This window comes from Podarcis liolepis (assembly GCF_965112155.1).
Source record: "Podarcis liolepis genome assembly, chromosome: Z".
In the NCBI taxonomy this organism is placed as follows: Eukaryota; Metazoa; Chordata; class Lepidosauria; order Squamata; family Lacertidae; genus Podarcis; species Podarcis liolepis.
Genome location: NC_139570.1, coordinates 44,263,274 through 44,286,169, shown reverse-complemented (window position 1 = coordinate 44,286,169; position 22,896 = coordinate 44,263,274). Strand labels below are relative to the sequence as shown.

The window sequence follows — 22,896 nt, the reverse complement described above, 5'->3', positions numbered from 1 at the left end:
TACCTCCCCACTTTCAGTGGCAATCAGCTTAATACCCAAATCCATAAATAAATTGATAGTAGCACATTGAAAATGACAAAACAGTAAAGGATAGAAAATTAATAACTGGCTATTAAGGGCTTAAGAGTTTCAGAAGCTTTTAGGAATATGGTCTGACGGTTGGTCCATCAGTGTTCTTATCACTGACTGGCCATGACTCTCCTGAGTTCAGGTAGAGGACATTAACGGTCTAGCAGGAGATACCAGGCATCAAACCTGGGATCTTTTTGCATGCAAAGCAGATGCTGTACCACTGCAGTACGCTCCTTTCCTTAAGTCTTTAAAAAGTCATGCAAAACAGAAATGAGCTTGCCTGGTGCTAGAATTACAGTGAAGGAGGCACCAGCTAGATTCCACAGGTGGGGCCCCACCACCAAAAAGGCATTCTCCCTGGCCGCCACCTACCCTGATTCAAAGAGTGAGAGTTCCCTGATAATATCCTCAATATATGTCAATGTGCAGGTAGTGCAGACTTGGGGTTTTTCATTTTTAAAAGGGGTTAAGGGTATAACAGAGTGCAAAAGAGAGGATACAGAAATTAACATAGAATCATAGAATCATAGAGTTGGAAGAGACCACAAGGGCCATCGAGTCCAACCCCCTGCCAAGCAGGAAACACCATCAGAGCACTCCTGACATATGGTTGTCAAGCCTCTGCTTAAAGACCTCCAAAGAAGGAGACTCCACCACACTCCTTGGCAGCAAATTCCACTGTCGAACACCTCTTAATGTCAGGAAGTTCTTCCTAATGTTTAGGTGGAATCTTCTTTCTTGTAGTTTGGATCCATTGCTCTGTGCCCGCTTCTCTGGAGCAGCAGAAAACAACCTTTCTCCCTCCTCTATGTGACATCCTTTTATATATTTGAACATGGCTATCATATCACCCCTTAACCTCCTCTTCTCCAACAAAGTTGCCTTCTATATACAAAGTCTAAAAGTGGTGTAATTCTTTATCTCCTTGACATCTGAAGGGAGGGTGTTCCACAGGGAGGGGCCACTACCAAGAAGGCCCTCTGCCTGGTTTCCTGTAACTTCACTTCTCACAGTGAAGGAACCAGCAGAAGACCCTTGGAGGAGGACCTCAGTGTCCAGGCTGAACGATGGGGGTGGAGACGTTCCTTCTGGTATACTGGGCCGAGGCCATTTAGGACTTAGGTCAATACCAACACTTTGAATTGTGCTCAGAAGTGTACTGGGAGCCAGTGAAGATTATTTGGACCGGTGTTATATGGTCCCAGCAGCCATTTAAGATTCAGCAGCTAGTTAGTCACCAGTTCAGCTGCCACATTCTGGATTAGTTGTAGTTTCCAGGTCACCTTCAAAGGTAGACCCACATAGAGCACATTGCAGTAGTCTAAGTGGGAGATATGCACAACTCTGGTGAAACAGTCTGCATGCAAGTAGGGTTTCTGCTGGCATACCAGATGGAGCTGGTAGACAGCTGCCCAGGACAGACCTGTGCCTCTATGGACAGCTGTGAGTCCAAAATGACTCACAGGCTGCACACCTTCAGGGCACAGTTACCCCATTCAGGACCAGGGAGTCCCACCCAACTAGTTTTCCAACAGAACACAAATGCATACATGTTATTCTGGTTTGCAATAAATTTGGCTTAGTTCATTTTTTTAAAAAAAGCAAATTAGAGTGAGGGAAATAAAACACTTTTTTTTCAGGAAGGGGAGTTTTCTAAGAAACCAACCAGTGCTTTTTTGGGGGCGGGGCAGATCTGATAAACTTAAATATAAGTGCCTGCCTTTGCTGAGCATTGTAATAAGAAGCTTGTACAAGCATGTTTAGCAAGTTGCTGCTGTCTTCCTTATGAGCTTTGTCACCCAAGACCCTGACCCCCCCACCCCCTCAGAGATCTTGAGGACAGATAAGTTTGGGTTCTTGAATACCACAGGAATGCAGTCAGCAAGCTCCAGATGCTGAACCCCATCGTTCATTATTCCAGACTCCTGGCCATACTGTCTGGGACTATTAACAATTCAAGCCCAACCTGGGGGGCAACACATTGGTTGTCCTGAGACTTCCATGGTAGATGAGAGAATGAGGCCTCTGTTTTCTATGTTTTTGAGGATGCACCATTAACCTCGTACTTGAATGTCTTCTCAGACCAGCTGCAGCCTGAGAGGACCCTTCTGCACACCAAGCTCTTTTGAAACCACATGAGATATCCTGGCTGTGCTGGAAAGCACACCTGTATGACCCTGTTAACTGTTGAGCGGTCTTCTTCTAGGATACCAGAAGGCCTTTTCTTTGCTGCACACACACCTACTTCTCACTGCAAAAATACAGTGGTACCTCGGGTTAAGTACTTAATTCGTTCTGGAGGCCCATTCTTAACCTGAAACTGTTGTTAACCTGAAGCACCACTTTAGCTAATGGGGCCTCCTGCTGCCGCCGTGCCGCCACCGCGCAATTTCTGTTCTCATCCTGAAGCAAAGTTCTTAACCCGAGGTACTATTTCTCGGTTAGCGGAGTCTGTAACCTGAAGCGTATGTAACCTGAAGTGTATGCAACCCGAGGTACCACTGTACTTAAATCTTCAGCTTCCTCTAGGCTGGTGTTGGAACACACATTCGGCCTGATGTATTAAGCCCTACTGGGAGCTTTCCATGGTCCTGATAGTCTTGCACTCTGACTTATATGTTGATGGGCCTCACCCCATTTTAGGCCTCTCTCTTGCTATGTAGAAATATACTTGAAGGGTATATGTGTCTGAGATTAAGTGAGTTTGAAGGCAGGTGTTAGAACAAATTGTGCCATATATTATTTTTTTAAAAAAAGAAAAGTAGTAAAAATGTTATTTCTCCCTTGTGAGCGATTGGAGTGTAGCCTGGCCTTCTCTAATGAGAGGCTGTAATTGCCCTGAGGTTTTATATGCATCATGCATGACTATGAAATGCTAAATTAATGACAGAGCAGTGAAAAAGCACAGGTTTGGTGTTGCGAAACAATGAGGTAGAAACAGCTGATCACTGGCCAGTAAGTTATATTTGAATGGGTCACTGACTAGCTGCCTGACGGTGATGGACAGGCTTAGTGAAGAGAAGGCCTTAAACCCAGTTAATGATAGAAATATTGGCTGTTGTGGAAAGCTGGACCTAAAAGACTAGGAAGGTATGCTGGTAAGATCCAGCCACATTGGTTTTATATCTTGTGTCCAGGATAGCAAAGTGCTAAATAAGCCATGACTTCATTTAGCTCGTGAACACCATGCCATGATTGGTGTGCAGATGGACTTTAAGTGTTCCATCTGAAGATTGTTTATCTCTTTTCTCCACAACTGTCTCCACCATGATGCTCTCAAAATTTGATGCAGCTATTACCCGCTTTCCCTTAATTTTCCTCTTGATCTCTGCAGACAGAAATGCTGGGCTTGGAACAACTTTGGTTGTGTTAATTAAATGTGTTGCTTGAAACTGTTTGTTTTGACAAACTCAATCTCTCTGTCTTTCACCTTTAGAGGTGACCCAGTGTTATGTTTGTTTTTTCAGGTGTTTACACCTGTGAGTGTCAAGTTCTCCCCTCCCCCACCAATCCCTCTGAAACAGTTGCTTGTTACATCTCAGAACTAAACAACCTCCAGTACATGATTGCTACAACTGTGTGCTGAAGACTGCAAATTGCACAGTAATTCACTCAGTATAAAAGATTAGCTTCCTGTTTGTTGACTTGGTTCATTGGCTTGTCATCCCATTTAGCATGTAAGAAATAAAAATGTATTTATCTTTTGAATTAAAAAAGTTTACTGCTATAAAATTCCCCCTTTCCTTTCTTTACACTGTAGCTTAATCCCACAGTACAGAGCAAATTAGATCACATTAATGCTTTGGATAGCATTCAGGTTTGATTATTGCAGTAACTTTAATGTGGGTCTGCTCTTGAATACAGAACCTTCAGCTGGTTCAATTTTGTACTTTACATATTTATTATTGTATTTGTAATCAGCACTATCATAGAAGTATATCAAGGCAGTACACGACATGCAAAGCCATAATAATATGAGTGAATGCACCCATGAAAGCATCATTAAAAACACCAACACATCCTGGAAGGTTATAAAGACAAAATAATATTCCTAAAGTCTATCTAAAAATGCAGTGGTTGCAATGTTGTTAAGGATAATTTATTGTAGGGAATCACCTCTCACCAACATTGGGAGACCTGCAAATCTCCAGCTGGGAGATCCTGAATGGAACCAGTGCCAATGGAGTTTGCATTTGGCACCAAATTTAAAAGGTACTGAATGCAAGCCATACTTGCCAAGCAATGCATTTTAAAGTTTCCTGGTTGTTCCTTTGCAGCCATGCCTTCACTCGTCCCACACTTGATGTAATATATCTCATTACATGGGATAGCTGAGCATGACTTTTGGAAGACAGTCTTGAAGGCCAGGAGCTAAGCCAAATAGAAGGCAGAAGCCTGGTCTTGCAGGAATCACTACTAAATTGGAATGGTAGGAACATGTCACCTAGTGTTTGGACTTGTAGAACCTCAAGTGAGAAAAATCTTTGGGTTTTGTTTTTTTAAAATAAAATATCAGAAAATAGTTTTGCACAGTAAATAAGCTAAAGGAAACAAAAGAAAACAACATTTTATTTAAGTTGCTTTTGGAAGCGCAATTACATATATATTGAAGGATATTAAAGGAGCGGGGAGAAGAATGGGGTGGAGAAGAAAAGAAAATGCTGCCAAGTATTTTGGGCTCTAAAGATATTTAACAAGGGAAAAGAACAAAGTCTGGGGCTGTTTCATCCGATTTTACTTGGGGGGAACCCACACACATTTTTTAAAGTCAAAATTTCAAGCCTTTATTGTAGAAGCTTTAAACAGGCTCACTGAACTTTGATGAAGACCTCTGGATGAGGCATTTGAACTTCTGAAGCTGCTGCACCCAGCTATGCTTTGATATAAATGTGCGACTAGAGAGAGGGAGGGGAAGGAATAATAAAACAAAACAAACAATGACTATGTCTCTCTGTGAACTCTTGTACAACTAAGAATCAGTTATGCTGGAGGCTGTGCACCCTCTCAATTTCTTTGAAGAAGAGCCTTTTTGCTATCTACCACACCCAAATATTTTTTGGGTGCTAGCCATAACTTGGACTGTTGGTGGCCTAGGAACAATCTGCCACTGGTGCTTTGCTACCGAAAGCAATTATAATCAAGTCTGTACTTCTGAATGACACTCATTGTTTTGAAAGATACATTATTGGATACCCTACACATTTTATCCATGGGCTCCTTTTCTTATTGGCTAAAAACTGAAATATAAGAAGGCAAGTGGGGGACTTTCACATCTGCAATGAAGTTTGAAGCTTTGTAGACAGTCTTCTTATTGCATAAAATGTTTCTAGTCTACAGAAGGGAATTGTGGGAGAAAATTGAGCCTACTAGCTCATTTAGATAATCTTCAGAGGTCCTGGTTTGGACAATCTCCTGTTTGCCATGTTGCTGTGACTAGTGGATGCACAATGCAGGATCTTCTGTGATGGCATCTCGGTAATTAAACTTATTCCTTACCATATGTGCACATAATGCTAAACCAACATGTGTTATTTGTTTAAACCATAATATGCACCTTCTGGTGCACTCTGCTCAAGCATTCCCCTTTCACTCCTCAGTTATATCCAAACAGGAAACCAAGGACAAATGCATCATGGTTTGTGGTGAGAGAAACAAACCATGAATGCCAGCCCAGATGTCATGCCAATTCACATGGTTTATTGCACCTGAATAGAAAAGAAGATGAACAAAACAGATTCATGCTTGTACACTTTGTGGTTTAAACAAACCACACACCTTGTATTAGCATTATATGTGAACACCAACATTGTTTTGTGGGTATATTGGACCTAAGCCAGGGCTTCAAATCTGTGCTCAGCCATGAAGTTCACTGGGTGACCTTAGGCCAGCCACACAACATTTTCAGCATAACCTACCTCACAGTGTTGTTGTGAGAATAAAATGGGGGGGGGGGGGAGATGACCTTGTATGTCATTGAGCTCCTTGCGGGCAATGTGGGATATAAATGCAAGCGAGCAAGCAGGCACAAAATAAAATCAGTTAAGACCCTATTATTTCAGAGAGTGTTTGGGATAATAGGCAACATCCTTACATTCTGCCCTTTTTCATCTCCGGTGTACTGTTGATGCTGTGCCCCTTGGATAGTGACATGGGATGTCAAATATTTCAAATAAAACAAATTAACCCGCATCTGAGCTGGCCATTCCATCTGCAGGAACTAGCCTGGTCATTCAAAAGCAGAAGTTTGTGGGGGTGGGTGGGGGTTGGCTTCCGAAAAGTTTATGAAATAAAACACCATTATTTTTTTAAAGTCCTAGGTTTCTGCCATAAAACGTCAAGGTAACTGGAGGTCTGGGCCAGTGTTAACCATCTCAATTAGTTCCTTTGTTTTTGTCTCTTAAAGTTTGCCTTCCTTCTCAAGCTGTTCCAAAAATCCTTTCCCAGTTTTCAGTGGTTTCCATGACGTAATTTTTTTTTGCAAAATGTGGCATTATGGCAATATCTCTCCCTTGCCCCAGTCACCTCTGATCTCTGCAGCAAAACTGTGAAAACAGCCTTATAATCAATGTAATTGGAAATCAGAGTTAATGAGAACCTTGGCATTCACGAAATCCCCAAAGTGATGTTGGGCTTCAGACGCTAGATAAGAAAATGATTGGGCTCAACTGAAAATCGATTTGCCTAATTAGAAGATGCATACTCCCACCAGTCCATGTGGGAAAGACTCTTTAACCCCACCCCCCACTAAGGTAAGACAACCTGTTGGCCCACAAATGGACATTTTCTAGGCTAGTGGTTCCTAATTAGGGGTCCAGGGACCCCTGGGAGTCTGCAGAACACACTCAGGGGTTCCACGGCATCATCCCCTGCCAGCGGACTCACTTATCTTGTTAATTGCACAGTGAATTAAATCCCCAGCCCCTAAATCTTTTTTGTGTTTTAATATCACAAATTTTATGGTCTGTTTTTAGTATTTCTAAAATCCTTTGCTTATTAGGGCCTACCCTACATTTTATTGCTTTGCACAGGTAACTACCATAGAGTTATCAAAATTTTCAAAAGTAAGGGGTCCGTGGCTTAGCTTTTGAAAAATACGGGGTCCTCAGTAATTAGCTAATTGGGAACCACTGTTCTAGGCAATAATAATAATAATAATTTTTTATTTATTTATACCCTGCCCTCCCCAGCCAAGGCCGGGCTCAGAGCGGCTTACAAGCAATAATAAAAACAAGTTAAATGATTACAACTTAAAAACAAATTTAAAAATACAACATTAAAATATTGAAATATTAAAATATTAAAATGTGGCCTCATCGCAGGAGGAGAAGGAAAAGAAAAAAGAAAGAGAGGGAGGGAATCAAATTGGTTCCAAGCCAAAGGCCAGGTGGAACAACTCTGTCTTACAGGCCCTGCGGAAAGAAATCAGATCCTGCAGGGCCCTGGTCTCATGAGGCAGAGCGGAGCCAGAGTTGAAAAGGCCCTGGCTCTGGTTGAAGCCAATCTAATTTCCTTAGGGCCCGGGACCACTAGGGTGTTGCTATTTATGGACCTTGAGGCTCTCCGTGGGGCATACCGTGGGGCATACCGGGAGAGGTACGAGGGTCCTAGGCCGTGAAGGGCTTTAAAGGTCAAAAGCAGCACCTTAAATCTGATCCTGTACTCCACCGGGAGCCAGTGCAGCTTGAAAAGCACTGGGTGAATATGCTCCCATGGCAGAGACCCCGTGAGGAGCCTCGCTGCAGCATTCTGCACCCGCTGGAGTTTCTGGGACAGTTTCAAGGGCAGCCCGCGTAGAGCGAATTACAGTAGTCAAGCCTGGAGATGACCGTCGCATGGATCACTGTGGCCAGGTTGGGGCGGGAAAGGTAAGGGACCAACTGCTTGATGCGGCGAAGGTGGGAAAATGTCGCCTTGGCTGTTGCTGTAACTTGCGCCTCCATGGAAAGGGAGGCGTCAAGGATTACATTCAAACTCTTAACGGAAGGCAATGGCACCAATTGGGCCCCCGCAAGAGAAGGGAGTTGGTCCCTCATCCCCATGCCATCCCGACCCAGCCATAGGACCTCTGTCTTCGAAGGATTTAGTTTCAATCGGCTCCCACGAAACCATCCAGCCACAGCTTCCAAGCATCTCGTCAGTGCGTTCGGGGCCGAGTCGGTGTGGCCATCCATCAGCAGATAGAGCTGAGTGTCATCAGCATAATAGTGTTCTATAATGAGATATAATAGCAACTCCCATTATTTTGTGAACTCTTTTATGTTCTTCGTTCATTAATTTCCACCTACAAACAATTTCCAACTCTGTATGGAGTTCAAGGTTTGCAAAAGTTCTGGCCAATGTTATTACTAAAGATCTTTCTAAGACCTGTCACCCTACCTGGTTGCTGCATCTCTGAGCAAGTGTGCATAGTAGTTACAAACTACACATACCTTTACCACCTGATAGCCCCTTAAAACAGCTAGAAAGCAGCTTTCTAGTTGTGCACATGTGGGGAATCCTTTTTGGCTTCTACTAAATTGAGAGCTGCCAGTTGTCACTCTTTTGTTCCTGTTCTGTCTGCAAAGCAGGGAATGGTTTGTGGGAGAAGAACACATACCAACTCAGACAACCGGTCTACCATCTCACTATTATCTACAGTGGCAGTAGTACTCCTTGCGCAAGGAATGTTCAGAGGCTCATTATTTATTTATTTGACCTTCCTAGGATCATGTTGTTTGGGATCTACAGTCTGGTTGCTGACTTATTATCAAACTAACATTTGCTCTGCTTTCTGTGGTTACCGCTTGTACTTGCAGGGAGCAGTTTTGTTGTCAGTGAAGGAAGTTATTTGGACATCTCTGACTGGCTGAACCCGGCAAAGCTCTCTCTTTATTATCAAATCAATGCCACATCGCCTTGGGTGAGGGATCTCTGTGGACAGAGGACTACAGATGCATGCGAGCAGCTGTGTGATCAGGAGACTGGTAAGTGGAAACATGGTTGGGGTTATGGTATGAACCATAGCTGTCAACTTTCCCCTTTTTTTAAAGGGAAATTCCCTTATTCAGAATAGGATTCCATGCAAGAAAAGGGAAAAGTTGACAGCTATGGTATGAACCACAAGAGACTGTATAAAAAGAAGAGAGGCATTACTTTGAGAACCACTGCAATAAGAGGGGCGCGTGGTTTCTGCAACCCTCTTTTCTTCTGTCTGGTCTAGGGAAATCTTCCTAGGCTTCTGACATTTTGTCTTCTATTCACAAGTGCTATGAATCACGTAACATATGTTTTTATTGAAATATTTTCATGCATAACACATAACATCTCTGTTTTCAGTTCACATAGTTCTATCTACAGGTCAGTTACATTTGGTGTGATACATTGCTGTCATAGGCATTGTGAGGGTGGGGGAAAGAAAAATGTAGGGAGAGAGAGATGGGAGAAAGAAGTGGAGGCAACACTTTCCCTTCTTTCGTATAGTTTTTTTTTTGGGGGGGGGTTGTGTCAGCATCACATGGATATGTTCTTCATCTATTCATTTATTAGTTTTCATTGATGGTAAGAGATTGTGGAGTCCAGGGTATAGTTGGTTGCATTCAGTTGATTGCACTGAGTTTTGTTTCTGTGTGTACTATGAATCACTATTGTGGACACCTTCACTTGGTGATATATTTGCAAACCTACAGGGTCCCCTACAAGCAGTGGATAAGGTGGGGGGGGTTGGTTGGACAACTTCTAAATTTCCTAGTTGGAAGCTCTGGACAGATTCACTTCGCTCTGAAGACAGGTTGGGAACAGCCCACGCAAAGAGGACTTTGAATTGTCAGTTCCCCCTGATGAATTCTGAAAAAGCTGCCATGGATGCTTCCTTAATGAAGATGCTGGTTTAGATGTTGCACTGGCAGAGTGGGAACTTCTTTCCCTAACTCACAACACGGTTTTAGCTTAAAGACCTGCTTAATGGACACATGGGTCCTTATCACTTGACAGTCTTTCCACAGTCCTGGGTGTATGGTGCCTTCACGGTAGAGGCCTGTACAATTGTACAAAGACTTAATTTAAATTGTACAAAGGCTTGTTCAGGAACACCATGGGATGAACGCATGATAAAACAGCTCCTGTGCCATTGCTTTAATGCCCAAAGGACACTTGAGTAGAAAGGCAAGCTGCCTTAGTTCTGGTAAAGCTTCTTGTGTCTTGAGTCTTAAAAAACAGTGCTAAAAACTAAATAGATAAAGCTGGAGACTTTACTTGGCTTACCCTGCTCCCCAAAGTGTAACTTGCCCTTTCTCTCCTAGCCCCTCAAGGAGATCCTTTGGAGCAGGATTTTGGGGGAGGTAGGGGTGGAGAGGAAGGGAGCTCTTTTTGCTTGAGCAGGACACCACTTGTGCAATGCTGATTTGAACCTTGGGGGGGGGGGAGATAATAATTTGGTTTTAACCAATTAAAAGTGAATACACTTTTAAGTGAACTAGAAACCTTGATCAAGCAGGGTTCAAGTGGACAGATTTACAAACCCCGTCCAGACGCGGAAAGGTCAGAGCCTGAGGAGGCAGGGCTGGCATGTGCAGCGACACCCCTCCCAATATTGTTTCACTTCTTTAATGCCTGTTTATTGTGGCATTTATTCTGTTTATTGTTTATTGTTGTAAGCTGTGCTGCCCTGAGTGGTGTATTCACACCAGAAGGGTGGGATACATTAGTGTTGCTAATAATAAGCATGTAAATAATGTTGGCATGTAAACAAAATTACAAAGAGCAGCTGGGAAGAAGTCTAAATGGGGGTTGTGTCCATGCCATTTTTATCAGAGGTAAGGGTAATCACATCTTGTGAAGAGTTGGCTACACCTATGCAATGCCACCAGTTGCTATAAGAGTTTGGGAGCAGGAAAACAGAAGCTGCTGCCTTAAGTCAGGTCTGTCTAGCCCAGAATTGCCCTTTCTGAGAGCCGACAGCTTTCCAGGGCAAAGCGCTTTACCATCACTGGTTCTCCCAGGGTTAAGTCCAAGGTCTGTCATTTCTTCCCAGCAGCCTTCCAAGGGCCATGCTCCAGTGGTGGGCAGTCACAGAGGCAAAAGTGTGTGAGGCAGTGTATATAAATTATGCCTTTGCTGAGTAGGCTATTTTCTACACACAAACACACTTTTCTGTCCTCCAGAAAGGCAAATAAGACACACCCTTGGGAGTTCAAGGACACGTTATAGCCAGGCAAAATCCATCAGCTTGCAAAGCAGGCCTAGTGAGTGGTGTGGTCAGGGAAGAGGGCTGTGTGGCCTGTGGAGAAGGAGAGGCCTGGAAGGGTACATTTGGCCCCTGTGCCTGAGGCTCCCAACACATGTGCTATTTGATCCTTCTGACTGGCAATGCTAGGATGGACATGGAACTTTATGCATGTAATCCTAATGTGTTCTACATCCAAGCTGCTTATAGTGTGGACCAGGCCAAACATTTCCATAGCCCTTTAGACATGTCTAAAGGTGCTTATGTCCCCTTCAAAAGAAGCACAAATATGTTTTGAGATTACAGAGTTGATTATTTCTGAGCCTTTCTGGTATCTGAACAAAACAATTAAGTCCTGTCATTGTGTGTGTGTGTGTGTGTGTGTGTGTGTGTGTTTTTAAGAGATGCTGCTTTGACCACTGACCTTCAGTGTATCTGATGGGAATGCATGTTGCTTTAACTGAGTTTGGCTTTGGATTTTGTATAATGCAAGAAGGAAAACTCTGCCATCAGAGATCCATTAATCTCCAGGCAGAATGTTGAAATTGTGTTACAGCTTGCCATCTTTAGTTTGCTGAAATGAAGTTTCCCATAAAATGAAGCCTGGAGCAAAAGCTTTAGCTGTGGGTATTAGAAGCACTAATTTTATTGTTTTTTAAGGTTTATAGAGCTTCAGTTTCAGCTGTCATGGAATAAAGAAATACAAAAGGTGTTTGGGCCTTTTTCCCCTTTCTTTGTTTAGGGAAGGGGGAGAGATGATTGAGTGGGGCATGATGGAAAAGTACAGCATTATATATGGTATGAAGTGGACATAAGGGGGCTTAGTACATTTATGAATTGGGGTAAGAGGTTCATCAACAGGCATCAGCCATTGTGGCGCAGTGGAGTACCTCATGGTCCAAGGCAGCCTGTCTCTGAATGTCGCTAGGGGGTAAAATAGCAATGTTTGACTGCTGCTTTTGTGCCCTGCGTACCAGCTTCCCTGAGGCATCTGTTTAGCCATAGCAGGAAGCAGAGGTGCATCTTTGGTCTAACAGTCTTATGCTATATTTCTTTGCCACCTATCCTGCTGTTTATCCAAAATATTTAAACCCTAAAGCATCATTGAAAGTTTCTCAAGAAAACTGCTGCTGTTGTTAAATCCATTCAGTACAAAACAGTGAAACATACTGCATTAATACAGTGTCCATAACACACACTGTTGTTGTTGTTGTTGTTGTTGTTAGTGCAACAAATCCACTTTTAAGAAGAAACAGATTTTATTTGTTCAGGAAAGTGACAGGGAAATGTGTAGAAAACTGTGGGGTGAACAATGTCTTAACAGGAAGGCATATAAATCCCCTGCAAGCAATTTGGTATGAATGCCTGTTGCTGAATCAAACCAGAGCGATTGCTCAATAAATAAGCTTTGTGCAAGTAAATCAGAATGAATGCTACACTAAGCAGGCCCTCTAGGGGAGCCCCAAGTCAGCCCCTCACAGAAAGGCATTCCATAGACAGGGCACCACCACTGGGGGAAAACGCTTTTCTGGCAGAGAAAGGTCTGGAGAAGGTCCTTCAATGAAGATCTTAAGGCCTGGATGGGAATATATAACCACGGGTGCTCTTTCAATTAATCTAGAGGTGAAGGTACCCATGACTGTTGGGTCCAGTCACGGATGACTTTGGGGTTGCGGCACTCATCTCGCTCTTTAGGCCGAGGGAGCTGGCGTTTGTCCGCAGACAGCTTCCGGGTCATGTGGCCAGCATGACTTAGCCACTTCTGGTGAACCAGAGCAGTGCATGGAAACTCTGTTTACCTTCCCGCCGGAGTAGTACCTATTTATCTACTTGTACTTTGATGTGCTTTTGAACTGCTATGTGGGCAGGAGCTGGGACTGAGCAACGGATTCGAACCAACCTTTAGACCACAGTGCCACCCGTGTCCCCGTTCAATTAATCTAGTCCACAGCAATTTATGATTTTTAAGGTTAAAACCAGCGCTTTGATTGGCCTTGGAGTGGAAAGTGGTGCAAGTGACAAAGCACTGTACTAACTGGTGCCTATCAGTAGCCTGCCTGCTCTATTTTGAAACAGCTGAAGATTCCAGTCTCTTTTTTCACACAAAAGACCTTGCCGTAAACCTCAGTCTTCAGTGGGAGTGTACCTCTGAGTACCATTTGAGGGATGACATAGTAGGGGCAGACGTGTTAGCTTGCAGTAAATATTCAGTGTAACCAGCTGTCAGGCTCATTATACAGGTCTGTGGAGATAGAAAACTGTGGCTGCTTATAATTGGAGGTGAGTTTCGAACTATTAAAAGTACCACCTTTTTGTTATCAGAAAACGAACATTTTATTATTTGGCCGCATTAAGCTAAATAAAGAAATGTGCATATATTTGATTATATATGAGTCCTACCCAGCCCTATATTTGCAAGGCAATTTCAGACAGATGTTTGGGAGTACATTCAGTGACAGAGGGTGTGCAAATGCCGCCTGGGGCAGGCGTGTAGGGTGCTCCCTTAGGGGAGGCAGGGCACGGAGTGACTCGTAATCTGGGGAACCGGGTTCGTGTCTCCGCTCCTCCACATGCAGCTGCTGGGTGACCTCACATTTCTTTGAAGTCTCTCAGCCCCACTCACCTCACAGAGTATTTGTTGTGGGGGAGGAAGAGAATGTTAGCTGCTTTGAGACTCCTTAAAGGGAGTGAAAGGCGGGATATCAAATCCAAACTCTTCTACTTCTTCCGGTGGGAAGGTAAATGGCATTTCCGTGCACTGCTCTGGTTCGCCAGAAGCGGCTTAGTCATGCTGGCCACATGACCCGGAAGCTGTACGCTGGCTCCCTTGGCTGATAAAGCGAGATGAGCGCCGCAACCCCAGAGCTGGCCATGACTGGACCTAGTGGTTGGGGGTCCCTTTACCTTTACCTTTATATGGAAAGGGATGTTGGAGGCAAAGCTCTCCTAGGAAGAGAAACATAATTTGTTGCTATCTTCACGTCTCTTTGGCGGGGTTTTACCATTCTTCTTACAGGCAGAAATCCAGCAGGCGGGGAGGATGTGAGTTATTGAAATTAATGTGCATTGCTAACTCAGATCCAGAAATTTCATTGGGTCCACTCTGCGGGTGTGACCAACATTGGAAACAACAAAATGACTTTGAAGTCATTTCTGCACCAAGTAATTTTTAGCCTCCTAATTCTTCCCCACCCCCTCAACTTGTCCCATATTTTTGCCTGACCTGTTCCTTCTTTTACCCAACCAAAGGTGTCAACCCTTCACTGTGCACACTATATGAGCTAAAACCTAAAACAACTCTGCAGGGAGTGTGGTAGGGAGGCTGAAACAAAAGACCATGGAGCCAAAAATTATCTGACATCAGGACAAAGGTCCCCTTTCTTTGCCGTTACACTTTCACGACCCCTTTTTTAAAATGCTGCATAATTACAGAACACATATTTGTTATGCAATAAGAGTGAGGAATTAATGATCCAGGCTGTAAGAAACTTGCATGCTAAGCACTGTACGAAGAAAATGACTTATTAATGCTTCTTTCCACTTGTGTTCAAGTTCCTAAAAAAAAGAGAGAGAGAGAGAGCATTAAATGTGGGCCATCCCTTTAAGTTCTCCCTCCCCACCCCAGGAAAGAACAGTTCCTCCCAAGTAGGGAACAGCCAACCCTTCCTCGGTCCACCCCCCACTTTCTTTTTGGAAAGGTTACAATTTGAAACCTTGCATCATGAATCACAAAGTTAGCGGCTTCTGGCAGATCATAAATCAGGCCTCTGGAGTCGCTAGGACAAATCCCAGGACATTTAATCTTTAATATTAGACATGTTTAAGACGGTGAATATTTTATGAAGGTGCTGTTGCAATTTAGCACATCATTAGCTCCTCTTATTTTCCCCTCCCCTCCTTTACAGGACTTTTTCCCCCCTAAGTGAAAGAAAAGAAAAGAAAGATGTCCAACAGATGAACCCATTTCACTTCTCTTTGGCAACAAAAGATGCTTACCTAATCCCAGTGAGAAATTTTAAGGAACCTGATGATCATAAGAGCGAGTTTGTCAGACTGTATTACAGTGGTGCCTCTGGTTACAAATTTAATTCATTTCGGAGGTCCGTTCTTAACCTGAAACTGTTCTTAACCTGAGGTACCACTTTAGCTAATGGGGCCTCCCGCTGCCGCCACCACATGTTTTCTGTTCTCCTCTGAGGTAAAGTTCTTGACCTGAGGCACTACTTGCGGGTTAATGGAGTCTGTAACCCGAAGTACCACTGTACTTCCTTGGTGGAAGCAGCTTTCAATCTCTGCATCTTCCTTGTTTAGCTAGGTGAGGGGAGGCATTTGCATACCTTCCACTATTTCTCAAATGAAAACAAGTTCAAGACTGGGACAGCTCAGTTCTGATGCCGGTTGTGCCTGTCCCTGCCACCACTACCCATAGCCTGGAGGTTCTGTTCCACCTGCTGCGCTCAGTAGCATTTACTTACTCTGCAGTATTGATATAATCTACTCTGCCCTGTTTCCCACTGAGTTAAAGCCCAATAAAGGTGTTTGCTCTTTTGGCTAAAGAAAGATACATTTGATAAGCATGGTTGCCTACAATCTGTTGGTGACAGTTGAAAATGCATTCTGGAAATTGTCCAGCACTGCATTGTTTTTTGGGCTGATGACTATGCATGCGCATTCATGTACACTAGAGATAGGATGCATGCCTCCTGCTTGCGGGCTTTCATCAGGGCATTTGGCTGGCCACTGTGACAAGAGGATGCTGGGCTGCTAGGAGAGGCCTTTGGTCTGACCCAGCAGCACTCTTCCTGTGTGCACTTGAGATACAATGCATTCATTTCCCAGGTCTGCCATCTAATAGTTAGGGGCTATGGGTTTGGAGCTGAAATCTGGACTGTTTCCTTTTATGGTTGTTGGTTGGACTCCTTCTAAGGCTAAGTGTTCTACCCGGACACTGAGGTCCAGCGCCGAGGGCCTTCTGGCGGTTCCCTCACTGTGAGAAGCCAAGTTACAGGGAACCAGGCAGAGGGCCTTCTCGGTAGTGGCGCCCTCCCTGTGGAACGCCCTCCCACCAGATGTCAAAGAGAACAACAACTACCAGACTTTTAGAAGACATCTGAAGGCAGCCCTGTTTAGGGAAGCTTTTAATGTTTGATGTACCACAGTATTTTAATATTCTTTTGGAAGCCGCCCAGAGTGGCTGGGGAAACCCAGCCAGATGGGCGGGGTATAAATAATAAATTATTAAATTATTATTATTGTCAAAGTAGACCTAAGTGACCTCTCATAACTAGGAGGGCCTTTTACCAGCTTTGTCTGGTAGGCCTGCGGTAGTCATACAGTGGTACTTCGGGTTACAGACGCTTCAGGTTACTGACGCTTCAGGTTACAGACTCCGCTAACCCAGAAATAGTACCTCGGGTTAAGAACTTTGCTTCAGGATGAGAACAGAAATCGTGCAGCGTTAAGAACAGACCTCCAGAACAAATTAAGTTCTTAACCCGAGGTACCACTGTATCTGGATTGGGATCACTTTGCCATTTGTATGCAATGCACTTTATATGGGACTGCAACAGCTGGATTGTTGATGGGGCAGGTGGCTAACAGACTTCTGCAGCTGTTTAACTTTATTAGCTAGTCATTTTAATTATTATATGTATTGTGGTTATTTTTCTAATGGTACAGTATTTTTTTTACCCTGCCCTACCATTTTCTGATATTTATTCATTTATTGAATTGAAATTTCTGCTGAAGGAGCCCAGAGTGGCAAACATGTCCACAGTTAAAAAGGAGAAATAATTCTAAGACAGTTAAAGCAGTATATGACATTTTAAAATATGACAGTATAAAAATACTTTCATAAACAAATAAATATATCTGAGGAATGGCAACTCACACTAACAAAATATTGACAAGGTATCTTCCAAAAGATAAACCAGGGATAGTGATCAAATTGGAGCAGTCCCTGATAAATAGGAATAGCTGGAGCTACTGGAACATATGTGATGGGGAGTTATGCAAAGAGGCCCTCAATCTTCTTTATGCCAACTGTGCTTAAAACCTGCCCTAGCTTGGTGCTTTGTCAACAGAAAATGTCAGCTGAAGGGGAAAGGAGAAGAAAAATCAACACAGGCTTTTAACGGCTCCTGGATGAACAAATCCAATTAATCTTTTATTATATATTTTTGCCAGCGCTTGCTTGGGGATATGTATTTCTGTGAAACAAAGGATCAATCTAAGCCATCTAAGAATGGTGTGCCACATGGCAGCTGACTGCTTGCCCCAGGTGTGGGTCATCTGTTCCCACATCTTGCCAAACGGGAAGGGAAGCTTTAGTCCTTTCTCCTCCCCCCTATGCAAGAAAGTTGCATATGGACTGATATTTAATATAAAAACTATATTTATTAGTATATGGAATACGCATTTGGTTTCTCTTCTTTTCTCCCCTTCTCATATTAAGGCTGTGTTTCAGAATGTTAGAATGTGTATTGGGTTTCTCTTTAGGAGAAAGGACATGGCTCATTGGTAGAGCAACTGATTTGTATGCAAAAGCTCTCAGGCTCAGTCCTTGGCAACTCTAGGTAGCGCTGTGAAATACTCCCTGCTTGAAGCATTTTAGGAGCTGCTGCCTATCAGTCGACCAAGTGATACCTTCCTGTGTTCTTTGTTCCATTCCATACTAACATTCACATATAACATATCATGAGGATGGTTCGATGCACTCTTTAGTTTCTTGTCTTTCATTTGTCCAAACAGAGTCCAGAATATCTTCAGAATTGCATGAGCCCTTATATCCCACTTTGAACAATTTAAGAAGGTTGTTGACAAACTGGAATTTGTATAGAGGAGGGCAACCAAGATGATCAAGGGTCTGGAAACCAAGCCTTACAAGGAATTGTTGAGGTTGCTAGGTTTCTTTAGGTTGGTAAAAAGGAAACTGAGAGGAGATATGATAGCCATCTTCAAATATCTTAAGGGCTGTCACATGGAAGGTGGCACAAGCTTGTTTTATTCTGCACTGGAGGGTAAGACCTAAACCAATGACTTCAAGGAGATTCCAACTCAACATGAGAAAGAACTTTCTGACAGTAAGAGTTGTTCAACAGTGGAACAGACTTTCATGAGAGGTGGTGAACTATCCAATTGCTAGGAGTTTAGCATTCCAACATGTGTTCTCTCTTTCTAGGTGAGTGCAGCTGTCACGAGGGCTATGGCCCTGACCCGGTGCATCAACACTTGTGTGTGCGCAATGACTGGGGACACAGTGAAGGGTGAGTGCAAAGTATTCCAAATGGGAAAGGCAATAAAAGCTGGCAAATGGTAGTGGTGGTGGTGGTGGTGACTGGCCTACCTGTTGCATCCAGACTGATCCCTGCTGGGCCACATAAATGTCCCAACCAGTCCAGCCTTCTGCTTTCCACCTTGGCCAAGTAGGTGCTTGCAGGTACAAACGCCACCCCCACCCCCCCTTCCCCACCACCCTGATTTAGAGAAGCCATTCCAGTTTCTGATTTGATCCCAGAATGTCCGACTTTTCCTTAGGATATCCCTATTTTCATTGGAGAAACGTTGGATTTATCTGATCCCCGAGCTGTCTGAAGGCAATCCTGTATAGGGAAGGTTTTTATTTCTATTTTTTATTTTATTTTTATTATGTTTTTTATATGTTGAAAGCTGCTCAGAGTGGCTGTGTGGGATATAAATAGAAAACATTATCATTATGGAATGGGATGTCCCTATTTTCATCCAAGAAATGTTGAGAGGATATGCTCACCGACTGAGCTCTGTCCCCTCCTTGAGAGTTTTTGCCCACCTGGGATGTGTCCTTGCACTCTGATAATGCCTCTTGCTTGTCTGGATGTAGTATAGAGAGGGATGTATGTGTGTGTGCAGAAATCACCCCACTATACAAATGTAAAGTTCTGTATTTATTGCTATGTCCATTTTTTGCTTCTGGACCAAGTCCCCAAGAAGCATGGCCCATGGATTGGAGAAGGTCCCCCATCCCTATTGTAGAGAAAGAACCAACGTTATGGCTTGTTATGAGGCAGCTTCTTGCATTCCTACACTTGGTTTGTATGTCACATTGTGAGGCTACACTCTAAAATGTAGCATATAAATAAAATAAATGCTACCTCTCTGCTAACAGGTTCTCTCCTTTCCTGGTTTCATGAGATTCTTCTTTTTCCATATCTTTCAGGCCTTGGCCATATACAACACTGGAAAGGGGCTATGACTTGGTTACAGGAGAACAAGCACCTGAAAAAATACTTCGGTGAGTCATACAACCTCTTCAAATGGACTTTTGGCAGATATGGGAGCTGCCAGCCAGTTTTTGTTCCATTCTGTCAGAACTTATTTACACAATCAGAATCAAGAAGTTGTTATCTTGGCATGTTATGTTGGGAAAGAAACATTCTACACAGAAACAGCAAAGATGTTTGTACCTTTAAGAACAGTTTCTGTGAGCTCTGGGCTGATTGGGTGCAACTGGCCATGACTGCAAAAGGAGAAAAGCTGCAGTTTGAACCCGGCCTGCAGGAAAAACACCCACAAGCTTTGTTGTTTGTTGTTTTGTAATAAAACCTTTATTTTATTTGGTTTTACACCGATCTCATGGTGTCACAATCTCTGTCATCTGCCACCAGTGAAAAAAACCCCTCCAACATGTTATTCTTCTTGTGCATTTCAGGATGTTTCAACTAGGTTCCCTTCCTGGCTACAATTGACAGACTCTCTCACTAAAGATGAGAGCCAGGCAACATGACTAATTTTCTGGGTGTTTAAACTATTCAGCTCACCCTATTAACAATGCTGGATGGGTCCATTTTAACTGTTTGTGGTAGCATCTCTTTATTTAACTGCAGCCAGGTGTTTTACTTATGTGAAGGATGCCCTATGTCTGCTTATTCCCATACTACTCCAGAGGTTGGTTTTAATGTATGCACTTGTTAAAATGTGCTTCTAGTTATTAAAAAGTGACTAATAGGTAATAATAATAATAATAATAATAATAATAATAATAATAATAATAGAAATAAGGGGAACAATGAATACCTTTCAGACGCACCTGGCTGGGTCTGGCCCTGTCTGATTCTTTGCGCCAGAGCACTAAAGCCCACTACACCAGCTCCTGAGAGAAAATTTTGAGCCAAGAAGCAGAATTTATATTTCTTTGTGCATCAGGTTAGAGCTCACTTACTTGCTCTCATTGCCATCAGAGTTTGGCTGATAGGGACTTATGACAAGGCCTTTTCAGTTGTGGAATCTGGGTTGTGGGAATCCAGTACTTTGGGAAATTTGATGGGTCCTCTATATTTTAGTTTGTTGGAGTTTAATAAATACTCTTCCGTTTCACCAAAGCTTGTGGGTTCAGCTTTTGTTTTCCCTGCTGCAAAATTGCTTTTTTGCTGTCCCTGACTGTTAGCTTTTCGTTCATTTTTTTAAAAAATGTAATCTGCCTAGAAAGCTCTTCTGGGAACCAATTGAGTTGAGGTAAATAATGTTATTAAAAAAGCAAACCATGTGATTCTCCTCTTGATTGCATAAAATATTCCAGCACAACAGACACCATAGTGTAGGTCAGGGGTCAGCATACTTTTTCATCAGGGGGCCAGTCCTCTGTCCCTCAGACCTTGTGGGGGGCCAGACTATATTTTGAAAAACATAAATACCCCGCAAGCTGGTCCTGCAGCTGTCTCCGGACCTGGAGGAGGAATGCACTCTGCATGTGCTCAGGAGCACGTCTCAGTGGCGCCTGCTCACCGGCGTTGTTAGCGAGCAGCAGCCACTTCATTGGCCCATCCCCGTGGAGCTACCAGGCGGTGTGCATCATGTGCTGCAGCCCGTCGTCCGAGGCCAGGTCGGTGGGCAGGCAGCACATGCGGGGCGCCCGGCAGGTGGCGCGCAGCTCGCTCTCCAGCTGCTTCAGTGAGGCTGCCAAGCGTGCCACCAGCAGCAGCGTCACGCCGGGCACCAGGTGTGGGGCCAGCAGGCATGCCAAGCGCTGGCTGAAGCCCCATGACGCGCCCGTCACGATGCCCATGGCACAGCCGAGACTCGCCGCCTGCCCGCCGGCTTCTCCGTCCATGGCCATGCTGGGTTTACCTCGGTGGTCAGGTTTCGGACTGGCTGCAGGAACTTCCTGCAGCCAATCCGAAGCCGCACCAGTGTCGTCACCCACCCAGAGCCGTCCGCGGCTTTGGATTGGCTGCAGGAGCTTCCTGCAGCCAATCCGAAGCTGCACCAACATCGCCACCCACCCAGAAGCCATGCTAGCATCGCGGAAGTCAGTCTCCGCGTGGCGAGGCATCCGCAGAGGGCGGGGACTGACCGAGCAGGCGGCAGGGTCTGCGGGCAGGATTGACGAGCCTGGGGGGGCCACATCCAGCCCCTGGGCCTTAGTTTGCCAACCCCTGGTGTAGGTGGACCTGTTCATATTTTCCTCCATCCCTAATTATTACTGGTGCTTCTCAGGACAGGGAACAAAACACAAGTTACAAGGTAGGCAGTGAATGCCAGCGACCTATAAAATATATTAATTATAAAAAGATATAAATAAATGAGTCTTTAAAATGAACCTCAAAAGGCAAAGTCTTTCCATGATTTCAGGAACACCACTAAGAAAGCCCTATGAAGTGGCCCTGAGATGGATAAATTCTGTATTCTGTTAGAAGATTGTCTGTGCAAATGGGGCGCTGCCTCACCAACTTGCCTGCCTTCTTCCTTCCAACCAGTCCAGGAACCTGTCAGCTTCCCCCTCCATCTCAGGGTTACCTCTAGCAGAACTCAGCAGGGAGGAAGAGGGTGGGGACAAAACCAGAATTAGTTGGCTCTGGTGGTCTTTTTCTCTGGGTCCACCTACTTCTTGTTACCCTCCCTGTCTTCCACCCTACTAGTACCAGTGGTCACCAGCCACCATGAAATCTTAAGGAACAAACAAGTCTATAAGGTTCAGCACTTCTGTCAGTAATTAATTTGCAAGTAGCAAAAAGCTCGAGTATTCTGTGTTAAAAAGAGCACCAAGTTTGGGAACTAGAGCAACCAGAGTCTGTGTAGAATGTAGAGAATGTAGGCACCATTCTCATCTTCTGCTCTTTTTTGAAGGTCCACCTACAGCCTAGGCCAGGGTCTCTGGCTGCCTGTTAGCAAGAGCTTTGTGGTTCCTCCGGTGGAGCTTTCTATAAATCCGCTGGCCAGCTGCAAAACAGATGTCCTGGTGACCGAAGATCCATCAGATGTCAGGTAAGGATGATCCTCCCTGCACTGTGGATGAGGGAAGGTCACAGTACCCATTTAGGTTTCTAAAATGGAGTGAGCTGTTGCAGTGAAACCTCTACCTAGGCTTCTCTCTCTGCATGGGACACGTGCTGATTTACCTGATGAGCCCCCATATTATGCTGTTAACGATACCCTTGATATTTATAGTGATACGAACTTATTCCTTTGTAGAGATGGGAGATGTGTTGTTTTTCTCTTGGCTTTTCTGCAGTTGTACTCCAGGATAGAGAGCCTGGGTTGTGCACAGACACATCTGTTAATATTTAAACAAAGAGGGCTTCCTGCAGATACTGTCTTACCATGCGTCGGGGCCCTTAGGGTGGTGGCTGTTTCCCTTTGGGAATTCCCTG

At 44.1% G+C, this 22,896-nt stretch overlaps 1 protein-coding gene across 2 annotated transcripts in view; it reads left to right on the top strand.

Annotated features, from left to right (window-relative positions):
- Positions 1-22,896, top strand: part of ASTN2 (astrotactin 2) — a 706,126-nt gene that overhangs the window by 347,257 nt on the left and 335,973 nt on the right. For both annotated transcript variants that reach the window (XM_083485710.1, XM_083485711.1), the window contains exons 7-10: positions 8,868-9,035; positions 18,453-18,537; positions 19,467-19,541; positions 22,373-22,510. In XM_083485710.1, the coding sequence (XP_083341836.1) occupies positions 8,868-9,035; positions 18,453-18,537; positions 19,467-19,541; positions 22,373-22,510 (466 nt within the window). The remainder of the gene's footprint in view (positions 1-8,867; positions 9,036-18,452; positions 18,538-19,466; positions 19,542-22,372; positions 22,511-22,896) is intronic.